This window comes from Atractosteus spatula, chromosome 2 (assembly GCF_055471065.1).
Source record: "Atractosteus spatula isolate fAtrSpa1 chromosome 2, fAtrSpa1.hap1, whole genome shotgun sequence".
Taxonomy (NCBI): domain Eukaryota; kingdom Metazoa; phylum Chordata; class Actinopteri; order Semionotiformes; family Lepisosteidae; genus Atractosteus; species Atractosteus spatula.
The window spans coordinates 1676182-1691349 of record NC_142707.1 but is presented as its reverse complement, the minus strand read 5'-3'; the positions used below and the strand labels follow the sequence as shown (position 1 = coordinate 1691349).

General features: G+C 50.6%; 1 protein-coding gene across 1 annotated transcript; it reads right to left on the bottom strand.

Annotated features, from left to right (window-relative positions):
• Positions 1–10: 10 nt before the first annotated feature.
• LOC148838955 (5-aminolevulinate synthase, erythroid-specific, mitochondrial-like) lies at positions 11–14752 on the bottom strand. The gene is made up of 11 exons (XM_088929788.1): positions 14503–14752; positions 10773–10964; positions 10072–10215; positions 9186–9299; positions 8343–8565; positions 7622–7806; positions 6651–6830; positions 5693–5857; positions 3696–3964; positions 3025–3184; positions 11–2333 (listed from the first exon to the last, which is right to left on the bottom strand). Exons 2-11 carry the CDS (start codon positions 10939–10941, stop codon positions 2170–2172), a joined length of 1773 nt encoding a protein of 590 aa, XP_088785914.1. The 5' UTR covers positions 10942–10964; positions 14503–14752; the 3' UTR covers positions 11–2169.
• Positions 14753–15168: the final 416 nt, after the last annotated feature.

Here is a 15168-nt window from a genome sequence, read left to right as displayed (position 1 = left end):
CGCAACATTGTTTAGGAGTGGGTTTTTGATTTTATTGGGTTTACCAAGACATTGTACACAGTTCCATACAATGATGAAAGCAGAAGATTATGGTATGATCTAATCAACCATTGCCTCTGAACACTTTTGTCCAAGACGGTGACATGTGACATAAAAGTTTGGTCCTTCAGCTGTTCACCTCGGATTTTCACCAGATTTGGTGGTTATTCGTTGTCTTTTAGGGTTTTACTAAAGTACATTACGATTTCCATATTCCGAATTCCCCATTTGTACTGCGTCTGACATGCAACGAAATCAACAGGTGGCGAGCGATACAGTAATCGGATTAGATATCGGAAACGATGCATCGCTTTTGACGGGGACGTCTCGATCACGGTGTCGCGTCGCAGGGGCGCAGGCGCGAAGCAGAACCACCGCACGAGACGAAGAAACACGCAGCACGGAGCGCACAGAAGCGCGAGCGGATCCCGTTGGTTTCAGCCACGTCTCGGTAGGCGTGTGTCCAGGCTGTAGCTTCGCAGAGGAGGTCAGGTCTCCTTAGTCACACAAGCATGGAGTCATCCTCCACGTGAAGAGGAGAACTGTCCCTCCCTCCCCACAGCAAATATAAGCCATCAAGTATGCAAACCCCGAGGACAGCAGAGCGATAATTTCCTGGCACTAAAGGCTAGGAAGCAGGGCTCCCTGTGCTGAAATGAACAGTGAGCTCTTGAGACTTATAAAGCTATAATGATTATACTGGAGTGTTATATATATATGTTAGTCAGACATCTATATCCGTCAAGAATTAGGTTAAGAGAACTCAGGATTTAGTAAGATGCCAAAGCACTGAGCTCTCAGAAGAGCCCACTTGGAAAATATCACAGGCTGTCGTTGTAGCTCAGACAACACGCATCTGTAAAAGTTCCTGTGGTCAGACTCAATTCCTGGATACCAAGGATGCCTCCTGTTCTGAATTCCTAAATTCTAAGTGATCTCAGGGAAATGGGGTGAACAACTGTTTTTTTCTCCAGGAGTTAAGGTGGAATGTCACTGTTGAGCCTGAAGAATTGCGGTTGAAGCTTGCAGTTGGTCAGCTACGTGCTGTGTCCCGATTTTGGGTCATTTAGAAACAAAAGGCAGTTACTTTGCTTTGCATACTGTTCTACCACAAATGCTTCAGGTTCTAGATTCTGACAATGGATGGGCAACAGCAAGAATCAATCACAGGAGAGAAGAGCAGTTTGATACCTGGAGTGTCTGTGAACTTGTGGCCACAGTGTCTTGCGATCAGAGCCTCAGTAGCTGAAGTCTTCTGACGACACTCTGGCCTTTTGGAAACAGGCTGACTGACCACCGGAACTACTTCTGTGTAGAACAGTTTACTGCCGTGTAGCTGTCTGACACTAGAAAGTGCTCAATGCGCAGGTATCGCCACGCTGAGAGAACACAGTGCCAATCTGAAGATCTATCCAGGTAGCACCATGCGTTCTTCAGCCAGCAGTGTAATTCTTCACCCATGCCTTATGCTTTGAAATGCCCAGAGGTTAACAGAAAGCCACATGGAAGAGAACTGTGGGATCTGTCTGTGGTAAACCGAGTGTGGGAGTCCATGAAGGAACAGCAACACAACCTCATCCTGTTCCACTGGGGAGCCTCCACAGTCAGGGATGGGGGGCGGGGGGGGGGGGGGGAAGAAAAGCCAAGATTTAGAATAAGAGAAGATCATTTTAAATATCACGCCTCACACCTGTTTATAGGCCATATCTGCTTGTCATTCTGTAGAAGTGATGGGCTTTGGTTTTACCTTGTGAAATCAAAGGCCACATCAGTAGAGTCGTTGCCACGTAAACAGAGAAATCTACATGACGAACAAGAAGACCTGATATAATTATCGTTTTGTTTTTAAAGTCATGTGACATGGGGAGCTGAAAACACAGTTGCCATCTTATTACATCACATGCTTTTGTCTGCACTTTTTCAAGGTGAGCGATGGTGTCCGTTTATTTTGTAATTTTATCTAATTTTTCGTAGTACCTGTCATTTTGGTTTGCCCCTGTAGCACGTTACGGGTTTCTGCCTACAATCACTTTCAGAAATAGCCCATGCTTTGCAGATATGGCCTATGTACATGGAAGAGAGGGGCGATACATGTTGAATCTTTTTGAGTAGCGTTTATGAATCTTCAGTTCAGGCGCACACGGTGATGTACTGGGGCTCCATGTTCCCAAAGTAGGACTTCTCCCACTCGCTCATCAGGTCGAAGTGCAGGGGGCGGTGACAGAAGTTGCAGGATGCCGCCAGAGGCTGACTCAGAGGCAGCCCCACCTCCACCCACGCCTCCACGAGTTTCTCTGCAAGCACAAGTGAGCACCAGTCAGCACACAGACATACAGGCCGTGCCCGACATCGCTGCTCGCATCAGAAACACAGGGCATTCTCTTCATCTCCCAGCACAATACACCGACACAGAACAGAGTTTCATCAGCCAGTTAAAGCACAGGTGGACAGGCCATTCCTTGCTGGCCATGCAGCCTACAGAAACAGAATGGATTGCGAACAGCAGTCTTAGCCTGAAGACCCCTAGCACAGTGCTTCCCAAGCGCTTTCCAAGCTCGCAGCACACTTCTAGCATCCCGAACTGTTAGTGACACAGCAAATGATTTTAAAATAATCAGGGCTGATAATGCAAGAAACAACATTTCCTTCAAACCGAAAAAGAAACATAACTCTGTTTCAGTTCTGGAAAGAGCTGCACGAAGGTCTTGTTCCACGCTTTTTACTGAAGGCCAGTCTGTTTTGAATCTGTGGCACACCTGTGACCATTCCACTGTGACCATTCCACAGCACACAGCTTAGGAAGCATGAATCCAGGGTTCCTCACTTTAATTCACTTTTTCCACAGTCACAAGCAGAAACAGCTGTAACCGCCTCAGCGTTGCCCGTGAGAGGCTCCCGCTGTGCTGGGGCCGCCACCTCTTTCCGGGGTGAGCTGGGGTGACGGTGTGGAACACAGAAAGGAGAGGGGAACCCGCGCCCACTCACCCACAAAGTAGTCCATCATGTCCGGGTCGTGGTGGGGGGAGGGGGCGAGCCGCAGCAGCTCCTCTCCGCGCGGGACGGTGGGGTAGTTGATGGCCTGGACATAGATGTGTTTCTCCAGCAGGACGTCACACACCTTGGAGTTCTTCTCCGCGTTTCCCACCTGATACACACGTCACTGTTGACACACACTTTCCTTCTCAACAACCCCTCTGCCCCCCCGGTCAAGCTCCTCTAGTGATTCTATACGCCACGGGCTCCGGCATGGGATTAGTGCAGACTGGTCTAGCCATCTGATAGCCCTACAACACTCCTAATCTGAGTGCCTTACCCTGCGTGACGGGCAAGACCAAGCTACAGCCAGATCAGACAGTACTGTGTTTGTGTGGGCTCTGTTTTGTGGTCAGTGTTGTGATGCATACATATCTGCATGTAAAGCTCTGCTCCCCTCTACATGGCCGGGGTATGTATTATTGTAGGTCCTATTCCTAGCCCAGGACAGTACTGGCAGCAGGCAATTCAGACAGTACTGAGTTTGTGTGTGCTCTGTTTTGTGCTTGGTGTTGGGACACATGCATTCTGTACATATACTGCATCTGCATGTAAAGCTCTGCTCCTCTCTACATTCCTGGCCCGGGACAGTACCCGCAGTGCCCTGTGCTGACGGACCCTACCCGGATGGGGATGATGTGGCTGGGGCAGTTGATGACGGGCAGCCCGGCGTCCATGAGCAGCTGCCTCATGTGCTTGACGTTCCTCTGGTGGGCCCTGCGCAGGGCCTGGCCCTCGGGACCCTTCAGCACCCGCACCGACTCCAGGGCCCCGGCCAGCACCATGGGCGGCAGGGAGGTGGTGAAGATAAAGCCCGCCGCGTAGGAGCGCACGGTGTCCACCAGGGCGGCGGTACTGGCAATGTACCCCCCCACGCAGCCGAACGCCTTGCCTGCACAGAGACAGACAGGGCACTGGTCAGCTACAGAAGATACGGGCCAGCCTTAACTGCCATTCCCCCTTCGTTAATCATTAATCCCCGTCTTCTGCTACAACAATAATCATCCTTGTTTCATATATCCCCTTTCATGCCATGTCATGTTCAGGGCTTTTATAATAAAAGATGACAAAGGCAAAAGCAATAGGAAGGTGTTCGCTGGTAAACTAAAAACAGAATTCAAAAGCCAGTGCAGAAAGGTAAGTTTTAAGATCGGATTTGAAACTGCCAGATTTGAGAGATATTTCCACAGACAAAAAAAGCAGTCTTACAGGGTTTAGAGCCTTGTTATGTAGTAAAAGGAAGTAACAGATGGCTGAAGTTTTGGACAACAGATTTTGCCCTGATGTGTGTTCCTGTTCTGCAGTTCCTGTCTGTAGCGCACAGACAAGCTCTTGCAGGTGACATCTGTGCTTGGTGGAGAAACATTGTTCTGAAAGCAACTGCCCACAAGGGGGCAGTGTAGTTTGAGTGTTACTATTACAGTACTAAAGTCTTTAAAACTGCCACTACTTTAAAAAGAAAAACAAGTAACTCACTAGTAACTGCTGGCTTAATGATAACAACTGAATTACCTACAGGTACTTTAGCTACTATTTAGCTACTATTAATGTTATTACTGCAACCGTACTGTAGTATTTTAACTACCCCTACTAATTACTGATATTATTGCCACAGGTTTTCTATTAATATGACATCTACTTTAATTTACTCCTTTAATTTCTTTTCTACTAACAGTACGATGAGAACTAAGGCTGCTGCTTTAATCATATATATTGTGTTTTGTTTTAGATTTTGCTCTGTAGCCTCCTCTCCCTGCTGATAATAAACATGAGACTCCAGGATCCTCAGCTGGGACTGTTATCTGTGCCGACAGCGGGCACTGCTGGGACAGGGAGGGTGGGGCAGGAGAGGGCGCCCTGCTGACACAGCCTAACCCTGATAAAGCCCCCACAGCCAGCAGATAAGCTGGTGGAAAAGGCAAGTGCCCTGCCAGGCTCAGTAGCAGCAGCTCAGCCTGCCCCCTGCTGGTGAGCTTTCTTAAGGCAGGCCCCAGGAGCTAATTGTTTTTCCATTAGAAGCGCTGAGCCGAAAGGCCTCAGCTGAAGAAGAAAGAGGAGATAGGACAGTCTGTAGTCATTCAACTGAAGTGTGAGGCATGACTGCACATAGTGTGATTTTAGTCCAGTGACTCAGACTGATAATTTCTCTAACAGTGCTGAGTTTAATACAATCATCCCCCTGCAAGCTAATAGGTTTGCCGTTGGCGAAATGAGCTGCTGAGGTGTGCAAATCGCTGAGTGCATGCACCTTCAACACCAGTCACTACACGGCTTTCACACTGCAGTCAAAGCGTGTTCCCTCTTTGCCTGAAACACTCTTGACAAGCAAGCAGCCCCTAAGCCAAACTGTCCACTGGACACAGGCATTTTATCAAAATACTACCAGGGTATCACAGCTGAATAACGGACCATCTGCAGCCTGACTCCAATGCTTTAGAGCAGGTGCTTTAAAAAAGTATAAAAGGAAGGGTATGTGTTTACAAATGTACTTTAGTGGGAAGGATGGTGAAGATGCCTAGGGTTTAAATATGAGGACGTAAGGATCTGTTGGCCTTAAAGAAAAGAGCTGAAGAGTCTTGTATAATGTGGTCATGGCCAGAGAGTTCTCCCCAGTCCCTACCCAGAGTCCCGGAGACGATGTCGATCTTGTGCATGACGGAGTCTCTCTCGCCCACGCCGGCGCCCCGCGCCCCATACAGCCCCACCGCGTGGACCTCGTCCACAAAGGTCAGGGCGCCGTAGCGGTGAGCCACGTCGCACATCTCCTCCAGGGGGCAGATCGCTCCTGAACACAACCGGCAATCAGGCGCATTGATCATCGTCTGCTCAGAAACCACACACATTACAGATTCTACCTTTCCAGAAAAGCCCAATAACGTAATAATAATGTATCTTCTACACAGTGCTTTTCATAGTTCATTAGCTGAAGGTGCTGGATATGATTTCCTACAGGAACTGATTAATAATAATAATCCTTACACTTCTATAGCGCTTTTCTGGACACTCCATTTAAAGCGCTTTACAGGTAATGGAGATCCCCTCCACCACCACAGTGTGCAGCTCCACCTGGATGATGTGCCAGTTCTCTCCCCACACACCAGCTCTCAGTGGGGAGGAGAGCAGAGTGATGGAGCCAGTTCAGAGAGGGGGGTTATTAGGAGGCCATGATTGGTGAAGGCCAGGGGGGAATTTGGCCAGGATGCTGGGGTAACACTCCTACTCTTAGAGAAATGGCCTGGGATTTTTAATGACCACAGAGAGTCAGGACCTTGGTTTTATGTCTCTCTGATGACTCAGGGTCTCCAGTGGCTGGACGACACATCACTCATACAGCTCAACTGGGGAAAACTGGGACTTTAATGGGAGAGCTGGGGTGCAGTACAGCATTCCCACTCAATTCATTCACAGACACTGCAGCCCCTCCATAAAAACTGTAGCTCACTGATCCGTTTTCAGCTCCGCGTGGTGACTGATTCCACCCAACGAGAAAAACCAGCTCCTTTGTCTGGGGTCCCGGGGCCCCCAACACAATGACTGCAAGCGAACGGGAAAGAAGACCCCCCCTCCCTGCCGCTCACCGTCCATGGAGTGCACGGTCTCGAAGGCCACGATCTTCGGGGTGGCGGGGTCGGCGCGGCCCAGCAGCTCCTCCAGGTGCCGCGGGTCGTTGTGGCGGAAGATGTGCCGAGGGGCGCCACTGTTGCGGATGCCCTGGATCATGGAGGCGTGGTTCCCGGCGTCCGAGTAGATCTCGCAGCCTGGGGGGGGCCGACAAGAACGCGTCACGGGTTCGAGTTCGCCAGGGCTGCGTGCTGGCGGGGAGCCCCAGCACACGCGTGCCGCGATCCCACCCTTCCTGCCTGACGTCTGAGAGGGAGGGAGCCGCTGGCGGCATTTCAGAATTTCAAACAGGGGCCACTCCTTTCTTTACTGATTTGTGGGGAAGTAGAAGGAGTAAAAAAACCATGTTTAGGCAGAATCCTTCAAAAAGTGCCTGGAAGAGATTAGCTGCCAAAGATCCCCTCTTTTTTATAACACTTTGATGCTGTTGTATTGTTATTAAACTGGTATTGACATGCTGTGGCACTGCAGGACTTCGTTAGTATTTACTATTACTATTTCAACAATGGAATATTAAATATTGACACGGATTTGTGCCGGAACACAACACGCTGGACTGTCTTGCGAGGGAAAGCTGAATCCCTAAGAGCAGAAGTGTCAGCTCCATTCCTGAAAGGTCAGCCATCGCCTGGTTTTTGTTCCCACCTGAGCTGTCAATGAAACAACCGACCTCATTATTTTCTTCCTTAGACACACACAGGATGTTGAAGGTCTTGTACAGTTGATAACTCAACACATTCCCTTCATTAGACGTAAAGCTGCCAATGAAACGCATTAGAGCCGAGCTCAGAATCTAAAGCTGCCGTTAATGAAGTGGTTTGAGCAGGTGGGTGTGACCGGCTGTGACCTCAGGTGGAGAGGAAGCCAGATGGCACAGCGCCCCCAGGCTTCCAGGACGTGAGCTGGGCGCCCCTGCCTGCCAGCCTACCCGGGAGCATCTTGGCCAGGGTGAAGAGGGTGGAGTCGTTGGCCACGAAGCAGGAGGAGAAGACCAGGGCCCCGTCCTTGTGGTGCAGCTCGGCCAGCTCTCGCTCCAGGTCCACGTGGAACTTGCTGGTGCCCGAGATGTTGCGGGTGCCCCCCGCGCCCGCTCCGTACTGGTCCAGAGTGTCCCTGCGGAGAGGAGCACAGAGTCACGCACAGCTGATCCAGGACTGGTAGCACTGAGGAGAAGTGTGTTTCAGCTGGAGAACAAGAGGTGGCTTTTCCCACAAAGGGTGGTGGGAAACAAGCTACTCCGCCTGGTAGATGAAGTGCTTACATCAGTGAGCTACTATCCATCCATCAATTTTCAGTCAGCATCTTCCAATTCAGGGTCGTGAGGAAGACGGAGCCTTTCCTGGCAAGCAAAGTATTGATGGCCAGTCCATCACAGCCAGGACAGACGCAGACATGCACACACTCACACCTAGTGCCAGATTTCTCAGTTAGCCATTACTAACATGCAGATGCACTGGGTAGATGTCCCCCTTGATATCTGCACAGCGTGGAGTGGTTCTGCCCAGACCTGTGGCAGGAGGTCCAGGTGCTGCCCAGAGCCTGGACAGCGCCTACCCCTGCCCCAGAACCCTAGCGCCGAGCTCACTGGAGTGCACAGCTCACAGCTAGAGACGGCGATGGCCCCGCCGAGAGGGGGCGCCGGCGCTCACCGGATGGCCTGCAGCACGCGGGGGTGGCGGCTCATGCCCAGGTAGTCGTTGCTGCACCACACGGACACCTGCTTGGCAGCGGAGGAGGGGTGGGAGTAGTCCTCGGCGAAGGGGAAGACGTCGGCCCGCCGGTTCACCGTCTTGAAGACGCGGTAGGTGTGGTCACTCTTCTTCTCTACGATCTTGGATTCGAAGAAGCTGTCGTACTCAAAGCAAGGTCCCTCTGCACAGATGAGAGTAAAGAGGGATGAGTGGCCCATTATCTAACCCATCCACCCCTCCATCATCTACCTGTCCACCTCTCCATCTATCCCTCTGTCCACTCCTCCATCATCTCTCTGTCCATCCCTCTATCAAACTCTCTGCCCACCCCTCCATCTGTCCATCAATCTGTCTGTCCATCCCTCCATCATCTCTCTGTCCATCCTCTCTCTGTCCATCCCTCCATCATCTCTCTGTCCATCTGTCCATCAATCTCTCTGTCCACCCCTCTATTAATCCCTCCTTCCATCAATCAGTCCATCTCTGCACTCCTCCATCCATCACCCATCCCCCTGGTTCTCCCTCCCTGTCTGTGTTGTAGTGCTTCACTACAGATGCCTCATATTTTCCCGTTCAACAGTGATCCAACACGCTGCTGATTTAGAAATTGTTCATTTCGTGAAATGTATGTTTGTGGGTGTGAGACGAGGTGCTGCTGTGTCCAGGTGCAGAATTATTCCCACTGAATCCCTTTGAATCGGTGGTTGTCTGCTGTGGTTTCCTTCTGCTGCTGTGCCGGCAGATTGCCTTGTGGAGTGTGGAGCTGTGGTCTCTGCTGGCGCCAGGACAGGCTCTGTCTACCTGTTAGCATGTTCTCCTTGATGAGGTGGGAGACAGGGGCAGCGGACCCAGCAGCGAAGCCCTGCATCTTCTTCAGAGTCGACTGCAGCCCCTTCAGAACCGAGCCCATGGCACCTGACAGGTGAGGCCGCACAGGGACAACGCACATCAGTCACATGCAGACTGAGGCTCAGCCAGACAGACACACCCAACACGACAGGCAGAGACAGGGAGGGTGTGTTTGGGAGAGGGGGAGTGGGTGTTTTAGAACAAGAACTGCTAATTAAGACACTGCTTTTTATCGTTGTTTTGCTACATTACAACAGAAAGTGAACTGCCAATATACTTTGATTTGATTTGTGTCAGAAATCCAGTGCTTCAATCATGCTGCATGGGAGACTTTTTGAGATTAAATTGCAAAACAAACAAATTAACAAAGCCGATACAGAGAAAGCTCTTCACTTGAGTGGCATAACCTCTATTTTGAAAAGGGCTGTAGAAGTTCAGTGACAACAGATCTAGCAAAAATGTTAGTTTATATATTTTTTGGGGTATAAATTATTATCTTCCACTGAGCCAGAGTCAACAGGCAGCAGTGTGGAGCCACGGGCAGGAGTCTGGGCTTGGAACTGGAATGCTCTGGTTCAGATCCCGGGGGAGACATACTGTACAGTAGCTCCTGAACCACTGAGCAAACATCTTTCCCAAATCGCTCCAGTAAAATACCCAGCTGTATAAATGGGTGCAAATGCCAGTTGCTTAGATTAAAATAAAATAGCCTTGTAACAGTTATGGAGTTTGAGTTGCAATTGAATGCGGAGGTAGAAAACATGAATCAAATCTTTGAAAGATCTCCAAAACACGAGGCTTCCTGTCCCCGGGCTCCTCCCCGCCCCCCGCCCTTTACCTTTGTCCGCGGTCTGGATGTCCTCCTGCAGCTCCGGGCTGGCCTTGACCACCCCGATCTGGGAGGACACGAAGGGACAGCTGGAGGCCATGGACACCGCCGCCTGGGCAGCAGCCTGAGCCAGAGAGCGCTGGGGAGGAGAGCCTGCGGACAGAGCCGGGCAGTCAGTCCCGCTGCGCGTTCCCGGAGCGATGGGCTTCTGCTCCCAATCCGAGGGGCTGTCCTCCTCTCCGGAGCCCCACGGACCAGGCTAGCACCGAGGGGGGCACATGGCAGGACGGGAGAATGCACCCCCCCCCCCCTTTGTCTTTCTGAAGACTAGAAGACTGGGGGTCTCCAGGGGACCCAGGACTGAGCACAATCTCCCTCTCTGATCATACAGTAGTGTGTAGTTTATTGATCTGAGGATCTCATCCAGCTGTTTCTTGAAATAAGCAAGGGTATTGGCTGGGGAGGTTGTTCCCCACTCCCACAACCCTTTGTGTAAATAAGCATCTCATGTTTTTGGGTTTAAATTGACTTCCAACCATTTCTACTCATACGCACTGCTTTCCAACACAGTTCAAGCCTGCGGACGTCCTACAGTCTGGAGTAAATTAGGGCAAGTTGCCACTCTGTGTGCATTCTAAGGCCTCTGAAATTCAGACGGGGCGGGCAGGAGGGGCAGCTCTGCTGGGGCATACCTGGGAGGTCGCTCTTACCTCCTGGGGCAGTCTCTCTGGCCCGCTGCTGCTGGGCAGCAGTGGACGCCACTCCGCGGACGAGGACGGGGCAGTGGTCAGCCAGGTTGAAGAGGGAGGTCCCGGCCTTGCACAGGACGTGCCTGGGCACCGTGGTCAGGAAGGGGCAGTGATGCAAGAAAGCAGCCATGGCTGACTGGAGCTGTGTTCACACTGCAGGGGACACAGGGCAGACATGTTGGAGCCGTCTATCATGACAAACACTGGGAACTGACCCTAAAGAGCTTTGCACCCCAAATCAACCACTGCACTGCTGTCTTCCTTAGCGCACCCCTATTTCACACGAACTTCTGGTGCTTGCCAGTTCGGACATCGTGCTCCCGAACTATGGAATAATATTCCCCAGAGTCCCCGGAGCCAGGTCTGCATTGTCCTTCTTTCAATGCAGAATTAAGATGACTTTGAGCAGTCGGGCCTGAAGTGAGGGCTCGACACAGGCTTTTCTTTGTTTGCAGCAGTCTGTGTCAGTGCGTAGCTCCCAGGCAGGGCTGTAGAAACTGGTGGGAGAAGAGTAAATCATGGGAAATCGGGAGAACCTGGAAGCCTGGTACGGTCTGTCTGCTGGTGGGACAGGCTCCCTCTGTGATTTACGTAAAGCACCTTTTAACGTAGCAGCTGAAATTCTAAACAAGTCAAGGCGACTCAGTGAAGGTGACCTCGCAGTCTAATGCGGAGTTATCCACTGCTTCAGGGGAGCTCGGGTGCTGATACGAGAGTCAGAGCAGGCAGCGTCTCTCACTGGGTCGCCTGCTCTGACTTCACTCCTCGAACCCGTTCCCCGCTCCGCTCTGCGCTCCCGGTCTGCCGGGCTAATTCCTGGGTTGCTGGCGTAAGCAGATTAGGGGTCAGAAGGAAATACTTAGTGAAGCTCTGAATGTGACGTTTTCGTCCAGTCTGTGAAAAATCGTCCGTTCTGCAGAAGGACCTACGGGCCCCGAGAGAATTAACATTGCTCCAGTTCTTAGGGAGGTTTAAGGGATTTTCCAGAGGAATTTCTGTGCGGGTTTGTGTAACCATTGCTTTACCAGGAAGACTCCCCGGGCTGTGATCTTGTTGTGAAGAAGCACTTTGAATGATGAAAGAGCGATTCGTTTGGTTGGGCTTTCCCCGCACTCCCAGCATTTGTGCGCAGTGATTGGTGCGTGTCCGCTGTCCTAAACTGACCCTCAGATCAACCGTGTCGCCCAGCGGTATAGTTTCGGTGGAATTAGGCTTGGGAACAGCCTATCCCCGCAGCGGGCGGCTGTGGAGCAGAGCTGATTGGGCGCAGGGCCGGAGTGGCCGGTCAGTGAAACAGGCGCTTGAACGAGCGCAGTTCACTGTGCGCTCCGGGGATCTCGAGTTGAACCCAAAGCCACACTGTTAAAAAAAAGTGGGTCAACACTCAGAGCTCCCGAAACCATGAGTTTCTCAAGAGGGAAATGCCTGAGCTGGAGCAGGAGGAAAGAACATGTTTATTATGCTCAGCTAGGCTCTTCTGAACCACTCACCGTGAATACGGGGGAAAAAAAACCGAAAATCAATCCCTCTGGTCATTTTGTACATGTCCAAAAATACAAGCAGTGAGCAGTACTCTGTCTTTACTTTGAAACTTCTCACTTCCCAATCAGAATAAAATTTTAGCCGATTAGCTAAAACACAGCTAACACTTTTAAGGTATCTGTCCATTTGTTATTAGCGGGCACAGATGGATAGACCGTGTAGACGCAAAAACTAGTCACATAAAATTAAAACCAAATAAAAGTATATGAGGCGTGGGTAACAAGATTATAATTTCTATTGCTCCTCACAGAGACGCGACAATTAAAGCTACCCCGCAGCAGGCGTGGATGTACCTGGCTGGGTGTGTGGGTTAAGAGCTGGGGTTTGGGGCCCGGAGATAAACGCGAACTCGCTTATCGCGCCCGCCCAGGCGCGCGGTGCTGAAGAGTTCTCCGAACCGCGCACGTCACGGGTACGCGAGAGCTCCGCGCACTATCAGCAAGCGACGCGTCAGCTGGATTCTCAAGAACGAGCTCCCGGTACAGTTACTGTACAGCTGTTTCTGTCACCACCGCTACGAACATCACAGACGTGCTGATAATGGCCCCTACTGTCTCTATGGCAGACTTTCTTGGTGCTGCACTATTGCAATCAGGCGTTTCCTTAAACAAGTTCATCCACTTGTTTTCTCAAAAGACCACGTGGTGTATACGTGAACAAAAAAACAGAGAAACGTCTCTGAAGAGAAGTATATTCTTAATGTATAATATCGTACAGTTATAATTTTAAATATTTAAAATGATAAAGCTGGGCTTTTCGGAACCCAGAACGTAATGCCGCCACCGAGAAACAGATCACGAGTCTATCAGGAAACAAGGGCAGCTCAGATAAAAATCAGCCCCGATGCAGCCTCCAGCACACCGCGCCGTCCGGGAGTAAGACCGTACGAACAGCTCCGTTCGACCCGTCCAGCCCGTTTGCTATTTTGGGGTAGTTGTGTCTTGAAAGAAGCCGTGGTATCGCACTTGTTCCACACTCCCACCACCCTTTGTGTAAAGAAGTGCCTCCTGTTCTCATTTTGAAATGCACTAACATAATTCGAGGAGGAGGGGATATTTAATAAAAATACCGGCGTGTGGTAACTGTCGCTGTGCACGTCGTACAATTAACGATTAATTTAAACGTTCAGTTGTTTTATACTAAAGCGGTTAAAGGGGTCTGCGATTCCTCCAAGAGCACTTAAGGTGTTTGCAGTTTGTCTCCACACCTGTACAAACTGGAGTCAATCCGTCATCCAGACGCTTTGATGTTATTATCAGTGTCTGTACGGGACCCTCGGATCAAACAAGCTTGACAGAAGCTTGTGTGCGCTTTCGGTCGACATTCATCGAAATACGCCACCCACTGCCCTGTATATACAGCAGCTCCTGTGTCCCGTTAGGTGCTATCAGAAAAGAACAGTCACATACAGTGTACATTCACCGGCTTTAAGGAGTCCACACTGTCAGGATGTCAGTGTGAAGGAACCCAGTCTCTTCAGTCTTGAACAGCGCAGACTGTGAGGAATAGCGGTACAATATGCCGGACGAAAGGCTGGATGTTTCTGTGAGACCTGGACTTCAGTTCACACAAGATAGCGCCGATCGCGTCTCTCACCTTCCCCTGATGAGCTCAGAGAACTTGCAAGGTAGCTCACAGCTTAAAACATTCATCGCATTCTTCCGAAATCTAGACAACTAGACTTTAGTTAAGTCTTTAATCATCTTTTGAGAAACAAAGCTGAAGAGCGAGAGAACATTTGACTAGCGAGAACACTACAGCAAAGATCAACCGCCACCAATAATCAACACGGTGAACAGCAGGAGTCACAAATAACCAGAAGAAGGAGGCGGATAGGTAACGAATTCGACCTTTTCAGCGTCTGTGAAGTTTGTGCCAAACCAGCGCTGTCCTCGGTTCGGCGTCTGGAAAGAAAACCTGTCCTTCTTACAGGTGCAAGATCTCTCTCTCTCTGCTTAACCATGGTTTCTACAGGTTTTTCAACACGTTTAATGAAAATCAGTAAAGCAGAGGAAAAAAACAACAACAACAACAACAACACTTATTTATCAAAAAACTAAAATGATTAAAAATGAAATGATTAAAGCGAGCCCCGATGCGTCGCCGAAGGAGTGGCTTTAGAGAGAAAGTGAATCGCCAAGACACTCACCTGTTGACCTGCACTGAGGACGAACGTTAAACAGCACTTCAGCCACTCGCTGTGCGGGGCTATAGCACCGGGAGGGGCGGAGAGGGGGGGGGGGGTCTGGGTGCACGCGCTGCTCGTGATTGGCTCAGGGAGCCCGGACTTTATCACCCCCGAGCCTGGAGGGCTGGAGCGCGCGCCCCGATAACACCGACACCGCCGACGCCCTCCGCGCCACAGACTCCCGACTCCTGCCCCGCCACAGTGGCAGTCCGGCACGCCAATGCGACGGGAGCGCACGGCCATAACAGTCGTGATGCTGTTGCACGTGTTCTTATTTTTCCCCAAAGTGTGCAATATGAGGGAGTCCTCCGCGCATTGTGTGAGCACGTATTCCGCGCGTCACTTCATGCATTTTGGGCAAAGCAGAGCCATAAACATTCATATACATTAGATCGTGCGGAGTGCATCTCCTTCCAACCTCCAACCCCCCCCCCCCCAGCATTAGGGAAAATGGGATCAAATGTTTAAGAAATACTAAAAGTAAGACTTCTCTATGTGTATGTTGGGGAATCCGTTATGTATAAAATAAAAACGAAACTTTAAAGGTGTAAATAAATTCTTAAACAGCCCGTGTAAGAAACAGCAAGTCATCTTCCCAGTTTCCTACATATATTTCAACAACAACAA

Bases quoted from the DNA above. Each gene is read 5' to 3' on its own strand.
- LOC148838955 (XM_088929788.1), bottom strand. From the start codon at position 10,941: ATGGCTGCTTTCTTGCATCACTGCCCCTTCCTGACCACGGTGCCCAGG. The intron at 10,216-10,772 runs GTAAGAGCGACC...CTCTGTCCGCAG, and splicing joins CAGAGAGACTGCCCCAGGAG to GCTCTCCTCCCCAGCGCTCT. The intron at 3,185-3,695 runs GTAGGGTCCGTC...CGTGTGTATCAG, and splicing joins GCCACATCATCCCCATCCGG to GTGGGAAACGCGGAGAAGAA.